Source organism: Marmota marmota, unplaced genomic scaffold, assembly GCF_001458135.2.
Source record: "Marmota marmota marmota unplaced genomic scaffold, marMar, whole genome shotgun sequence".
Lineage (NCBI taxonomy): Eukaryota > Metazoa > Chordata > Mammalia > Rodentia > Sciuridae > Marmota > Marmota marmota.
In genome coordinates this window covers 6,566,076-6,573,982 of record NW_026000005.1, presented here as the reverse complement: position 1 = coordinate 6,573,982, position 7,907 = coordinate 6,566,076, and the positions used below count along the sequence as shown (strand labels likewise).

The 7,907-nt window shown below is 35.8% G+C and overlaps 1 protein-coding gene across 1 annotated transcript in view; it reads right to left on the bottom strand.

The window, feature by feature from the left end:
- Window positions 1-258: 258 nt before the first annotated feature.
- Znf804a (zinc finger protein 804A) overlaps window positions 259-7,907 on the bottom strand; it is a 295,321-nt gene continuing 287,672 nt past the window's right edge. The window contains exons 3-4 of the mRNA XM_015481056.1: window positions 6,062-6,192; window positions 259-3,958 (exon numbers count right to left, since the gene is read on the bottom strand). Coding sequence (XP_015336542.1) covers window positions 718-3,958; window positions 6,062-6,192 — 3,372 coding nt within the window. The 3' untranslated portion in view covers window positions 259-717. The remainder of the gene's footprint in view (window positions 3,959-6,061; window positions 6,193-7,907) is intronic.

The following is a 7,907-nucleotide window of genomic DNA, read 5'->3' as shown; positions in this document are numbered from 1 at the left end:
AGGGCCCAGAAATATAGCAAATTATAAAAAATATCAGAACAAAGAGAAAAACAAGTGGTCCCTCTGTTATACTTAATCAGATAGATGGTGACATCCAAGAACTGGATGTCAAGAATTGACAGAGCTCCAAAGATATTTTGTTGGGCCTTGGAGATTCAGTGATGTAACTGGACTGAAGAAACAATGTAAATAGAATACGACCTGTTACTCACACTCTGAAAATAGTGAAAACCACCTAAAAACCAAAGTTGGATTTACTTAAATAGTTAACAAAAATTTATTGCAAGAGTATTTTTCACTGAATTTACAGTTTCAAGGAACATGGTACAAAACATAGTGCCATCAGCTTTGTCTAAACGTTAAATAGGTGCAAATACACAAAGATTAGAAATAAAAACTGGAGAGCATACTTTATAACATAAATTACAGTACTATAAATATATTTATGTACATTATACATACTCTTAAGACATCATTTTAATATACAGCATATATTGTATTGATTTTCAAACTATTCAGTGCTTTAATAATGTTATATATCAGAAACTTAAGAATTTATTTGCATCATTACACTTACAGTAAATGAATTGAAATCAATAAGGCCATATTTTGGCCAGGTTTTTATCATCAGTTATACATCCAATTATTCATTGAGATGAATTCCCACGCATATAGCCATGGTTTTAATGTATTTTATTTTCCTGTTTATGGTAATGACTAGAAGAGGGGTTGCAGAGGGATGACAGCTGGGTGTGGGGAAAGCAGTGAAGGAAAGAGAGCATGAGGCAAAGGCGGGAAAGCCAGATGGCTAGGATGAAGAACTGAAGCTGGAATGATTGGCATCTGAGGAGGAGCAACAAAAGTTGGCTGGTTCCCAGGACAAAGCCTGGGTCCTACTGTTCCTACTGAGATCTGAGGTATAGATGTTCTGGAGAGAGCTGGGACTTGGGAAAGAAACTGTTGATGTGGTTGAAGCACTTTAAAGGTTCCTGCAGCTGCTGCGGCAGCGGCAGCTGCAGCAGCTGCAGCATGCTGCTGCAAAACAGTGTGATGGATTGTGGTTACAGAGGTAGAACATAAGGGCTGCTGCAAAGGCAAAGGCTGCAGAGGTGTGCTCGGGGGAGGGAGAGGAGCTGGAGGAAAAGTAAATTTGACCTTGTTGGCCAGCATGTTTGGCTGTATAATGTGCTGGTAGACCTCACATGGTAGATTTTTGAATTTGTCATGGTTTTCTAGTGGGATCAATAATGCTTGTTCTGGTAAAGCTAATGGAGCCAGGATTTGCTCTGTTGTTACAAAGGTATGACCATTGACATGTGCTTCCTTGAATGGTAGTGGTGGTTGTGTGTTAAGTATTCCTGAATTATAACACAGCCACTCTGTTGATGCCTCATTCATTTTTCCTTGTGGAAGGGCCTCAGCCAATTCATAATGACAAAGGTATGATTTAGGCTGTGACTGTCTAAAGTTCCTTTCGATATTAGGCACCTTGAAAGGAATTTGCTTTTCATTAATATTTGTAGTCTCACTTCTTTCTTTGTGTTCAGGCAAAGCATTGCCAATTGCTTCTTTTGTTGGGGCACTATCTACATAGACAGATGTGGTAGGAGCATTGGAAACCCCTGACAGTTCAATAGAAGTGGCCTCTGCTACTAACTGGTCAGTTTCATCATTGGTTTCAGAAGGCAAGAGATTGCTAGGATGCAAAATCAATTTGTTTGTTCCTTGGTCTGGTTGTTCTGAGTTCCTTTCAATATTTGCAACTTCTTGTGGTTTTATTTCTTCATTTTTCCCCTCACTCATTATCCCATCTGGATGACTTAAAGAAGAGCTCCTTTTCATGGAATAATCTGTATTTTCTTTGATTTCCAAAGGTTCACCTCCAGTGTATAATCTGCTTCTTTTTCTCCTTCTTTTCTTTTTAGGCTTACAGGGAGCAATTGAAGCTCTTGCTGGCTTCAAAAATTCTTCTGGTAAATAATTCTGTCGATTTAAACTTTCATCTGAAGAATAACAGTACGAATATTGTCTACGTTTTCGATGGAATCTTTCTGATTCATTCATGAGAGAATTGTAACCTCTCTTAACAGGCTGATTCTGACTCACGCACTCTGTGTTTTTCTGAAGAGCTATGCATCTGTGGTCCTGACTACAGCTTGACAGTCTGGATTTCCAACAGCAGTAAGTTCTGGAGTATGTTAAATTATGCTTCCCAGAATATATCATTGTTGGATGTGATTGTCCTTTTAAAAGTATTGTGTTCTTTTTGCAACGGTTTTTAGAACTGATGGTATCACTGTTACTATATTCGATATTCCAGGTTTTACACATTTCTTCATTTTCATTTAAGTATATAGATGATGACTTAGGCTTTTTTTCAGGTAACTTATGTGAGTCTAATAATTGCCCTGCAGCTAAATACTGTCTTTCTGAAATTGGTTCCAGTGGATTTTTCCTAGTTTTATCAGGATAACTATTTTCCATTTCCATTTTGCAGTGACTTTCTGATTCTTTGGTTTTCTGCCCATGATGATGCTGACATAACTTTCTCCTTTTTTTCTTTCTTTTACTTTTATGGAACCAATGTTCATGAGTGTCTTTCAACCGTATTTTATTGCATTTCTCATTCATAGTGTCATGCTTTATTTGATTTCTAGTAAAATGATATTTTTCTGTTTTCCTTGTCCCACAGGAAAGATTTTTAGACATCTGACCCATATTCTCATGTTTTCCAGACTCACAACTATTGGGAAGAGTATCATCAGCTAAAAGAGGAGTGACTTGTGTGTATTCAGTTTTGCTGTCACCAATTTCACAATCTGTGATTTCTGTAAGCGATGTATCCTTGCAATCAGAAACTGATCTCTTGCAAAAGTCTTCTCCCTTCTGCTGAGAAGAAAGGTCATTTAAGGTTACCTTATTCTTATCTAGATTATTTTTTAATTTGGTGGACTTAAAGTCAAAACAGAGAGGATTGCAGCTATAAGAAATCGATGGCTCAGTATTTGTGTAAACCAGCATTTCTGATGGCCACTGAAGAACTGTTGATCCACATTTGTTGAGTACAGGTACAAAGGGCTCACATGGTCTCTTATATAGATCTACTTTTTTATGTAAGATTGTATTACCCTCTTCAGTATTTGAAGGGTCCAGTATCTCAGAGCCATTTTTATTTTCAATTTCAATAGAGGGTGAATCATTATCCTTAATGTTTTCTTCTGTAATAGCTTGCACAGATATACAATCCTTAGACATTTCGAAAACTGTGGATTGATTTCCTAACAACTCAGAACTATTGTCACTCACAGGTATGCCTTCATTAATACTAACATCTTCGAGTGATATTTGATCTGTTAATGGAACTGAATTTTGGCAATCATCTGCATTGGAAGTAAAAGGGAGTTGAAGCTGGCAAAATGAAGGTAATAATAATGTGTCTTTTTCATTAGAAACTTCTTTCATCTCTTGAGTTTGAGCAATTTCTTTCTCAGTGCTCATTGCCTCTGGTGGATGAAAAGAGTTAGCTTTTTCCCCAGAACTCAAAAGCGCATCTGTTGGTGAAGATAGTTGAAGATGACAAGTGCTGGGGACAAATCTACTTTTTCTGCTAAATTCTTTCTCCACAGAGGCATCATCATTGTATTCAGAGAAGGCTGCAGCTGAGGACTCCAGCTTTACAGATGCTTTCTTTGGAAATGCAAAAGAGAAGCCGATTTTGTGTCTGTGAATTCCCTGGACTTGATCCCCAACTTGGTTATTTTTTGCTGTATAATTATTTGTGCTTTCTGGATCTGCAGCAACAGTGGTAACATCTTTAGTATTTTCTTCATTGTGGATCAAAGTATATTTGAAATCTTGCTGGTTGTTAGCTGAATCCACAACTCTTTGAGCAATTTCATTACAGTTTTCTTTCACAGTAACAGTTGTTGACTTGAACATGGGGCCACTTCCAGGAGCACTACAAAAAGAAACCAAATGTACGTTAAATAGGACACTTCGAAGGAAAAACACTCAGACTCTTAAATCTTAGAAATGTCATTAAAATATATATAATTTTATTTTTAAATTATTGCAAGAATTATTTTCATATGCTGCAATTGCTTTCCACACTGTCACAGTAGCTCTTAGCTATTGGTTATTGTTTGGGATAACTAGGAAATATGTCTTATAAACTCTTACAGTAAAAAGAGCAATGTCTCAGACACTCCTGTGCTCTCAGAGCATTGCTTCTTGTCCAAGATTTTCCACCTCCACATCCTATTCAGTGACATTTTGGAGTGTTACAAAACTTCTTAAAGTAAAATTATTTTAAATTCACAAATAGTTGAATTTATTGATGTTATATAGTTGACTTTATTGATATTTTATGAAAAATATGAAAGAAATTGAAAAATCACACAATCATGACCTTAGAAACGCTGAGAATTTGATTTAACAATTCAGTTCAACAGCATTCACTCAGAACCTACCATGGTCCAAGTGGTTTGCTGTCATGCAAAGATATCTAAGAAATATTACTGTCTTAATGATAGCTTGTTGCTAGGCTCAATATTAAAATTATCATGAAATCGTAAGTTACATCATAGTATACAGTAATGCAGGACAAAAGACCACTTTTTAAAGATGTGAATTGTATTTATTTGGCATTACAGTATGCCATAAATAGTGAACATTGATTTTAAAAAATCTATGTGGTCAGCACATAAATATTAGAAATCCTTCCATCTTGTGCAGAATCTTCCTGGCTATTTTAAAAATTTAGTTTTTGGGAAGTTATAAATGACCAAACATTTTTATTGGGATATTTTCTGTAATTACCAATATAATGTACTCTTCCTTATCTGCTACTAAGTAACAGCAGAAGCAGCTTCTATCTGCACATCTTTAGAAGCACAGAGTTAATGATAAAATTATGCCTGTTTGCAAATATTACTTCTAGAACATTAAATCACATAAGTTCCATGGTTCTCTATAATATTTACTTCAAATGTTATAATTTTCCATTTATCCTCTCAGATTAAAAACATATATCTGGTTAGTATATGTATATATATATATATATATATATATATATATATATACATATATGCACATATATATACATGTGTGTATCTGTATTCATAAATATATATTAGTAAAAGCTATCTGGTTAACTTATGATATATATGTATATATATTTTGGTAAAAAGCACATATTTGGTTAGTGTGTGTGTGTGTGTGTGTGTGTGTATATATATATATATATATATATATAATATATATACATGTGCCCATGTATATAGGATTCATATAGGATTCTAAATATGTTCAAATTTTATTTTAATGATTTTTTTCCAAATTCTGGCATGCCTAAAAATGTTTTGGTACATCAGCAAATTTCATTCAGTATAAAATACATTTGTTATAAAATAAAAGTGGTCTTCTTTTAGTAACATTGCCCTGGCTGGGATTGTGAGGTCTATATAATGATACTTTTGACATCTTATAGTTGTTCACTGTGAGAAGCAGGCCAAAGTTTAAGAGTTGCAAACTTCTAACAGTCCAGTTATAGTTTATTCACAGTGAAACTAATTTTGATCTGCTTTTGATGTGCAGAGCATCTTCCTGACCTTTTTTTTTAAATGTCAAAAGAAAATTTCAAATAAAAGTTCTCCAAAATTTTGTTTAAAAAATAAGATCCTCCAAAACTCCCTTTGCAAAAAAGGTCATAGACAGTCTCTTACTCTCTTCTTCAATCAAATGTTTTGAATTTCACCAAGAAATAGGATAGCTTTCAATCCAGATAGCTTAAATTGCAACATAATATGAATCTACTTTTTTATAAACTAAAATTATAGTAACTTTGGCATTTTTATCGAAATGTGCATTAAACAGGTGTTTGCATAAAATTCAAATTCAAATGACTGTTTACAGCCTACAGAAGTCCATGAAAACATGTGTGTTTTATTCTGGGTACAGAAATAAATAGATTGTGCCCTTTATTTCTAACTCCCCCAAGTTTTTTTGGGTTTTTTTTTTTGGTCATGTTTTAAGAAAACTTCACATTTCATTTCATACGCACCATACAGTTTCCTTTCTTAGCTCGGCCAGCTTGTGCAGACGTTGGAGTGCCTTTTCCTGTTTTCTTTCATCTTTTCTGGATTTAGATGCTACATTTCGAGCAAATTCCCTTTGTTTCAGTTCTTTGAGTCTCTATTAAAAAAATGGAAATGATTAATAGTATTTGAGTCTATGGCAATTTTAAAGTTCTAGTGCTGTTGGAATTTCCCAATGTAACATTTTTTTACCTCATCAAAGGAAAACAATAATCATCACAACCCATTTTTAAAAAAAATATTTTCTTCCACCTTGGCTTGTGAAAGTGTACAAGCTTATTGCTACATTACAACAAAAAGTATATCTGTAGCTTAGGTAAATTGGAAATGTAATTTTCTTCTCTTCATATTGATTATTGTTTGCTAAGTTTCTCTGCCAAATTTAGATGAAGCATTTTATAGTCTTACAAACTCTTAAGTTTCATACAACTTCAATTCACTGTATATTTCAATTATATATAATACAATCCCTTATATTTTGATGTGCTCTATACTAAAAAGTCATCTGGTCCTTCTCATATTTTCTAAGAGTGAATGTCTTATATTAGTTCATAAGGCAAATTATGATATGATATAAACGAGTACCTTCTCTCAAATATCAGACACATTTCCCAAATAACTCAAGACCTTGGAAGAAAATTAATATTGTTTTCTAAGGGTTCTTGTTCCCTTGGGCAGTGTTCTTCATCTATATTAAAGGAGCTTATTTTCTTTGTTGAATGTTAGAAAAAGAGCATACAGAGTTGAACACAGTTGATAGACAGACATATATGTAGTATGATTTAAGGGAAATCAAAGTGGTCTTCCACCCCAGATATTTTCACTATGATCTTTCATGGAGATGATGTACAGTTTTTAAAATTATTAAAGGAGTATTTTCCCCTGATGTTTTATGTTGCTATGTTAATTGTGATATGTCAGTCTAAGACCAGCATTCTAAGAAAATTAAAAAATACACTTGTCACATTTTGATGAAATTATGAATACAGTTTTGTGGTAAGCCATTCTTATAGACCGTGGCCGCCATTAGAAGATGGCGCCGGCTTCCACTGTGGCCTGTGATAAACAACTCCTTTTATGGAGAGTTGGCGCGCAATCCCTTACCACCCTATGAGAGAGATCCACGTGGCGGCTTGGGATTGGGATGCGGGGGGCTTTATTAAGCTGTGCTTGGGTGTGTCGGGCTGTCGCGACCCCTTGCCCGCAAGGAAGACGCAACTCAGGAATCTTCTTTCAGCAGTTTATTCAGGCCTTGATTCATGTATCCTCTTCTAGTGACCCCGCCCAAGCACAGCCTAATAAAGCCTCCCGCATACCAATCCCAAGCTGCCACGTGGACCTTTCTCATAGGGTGGGAAGGGATTGCGTGCCAATTCTCCATATTAGGAGTTGTTTATCACAGGCCACAGTGGAAGCCGGCGCCATCTTCTAATGGCGGCCACGGTCTAATTAGAACGGCTCACCACATCGGGCGGCGGGCGCTAGAAGATGATACATGACTCAAGGCCTGAATAAACTGTTGAAAGAAGAATCCTGTGTCGTGTTTCCCTGGCTGGCGAGGGGTCGCGACAATTGGTGGCCCATACGGGGAACTATATTCCTCGAACCCAGGATCCAGAACTTTCAGCAGTCAGGGTGGTGCACCGGTAAGTTCCCAGGTAAAGTGGGAATCCGCAAGTAAGTAGCGGGACGCTCCTCTGTAGAAAAGGAGAGAGCGGGGATTTCATAGAATGGGACGCTCCTCCGTAGAAAAGGAGAGAGCGGGGATTTTTGTACTTTCACTTTCATTATATCTTTGGAGACATTATGGGC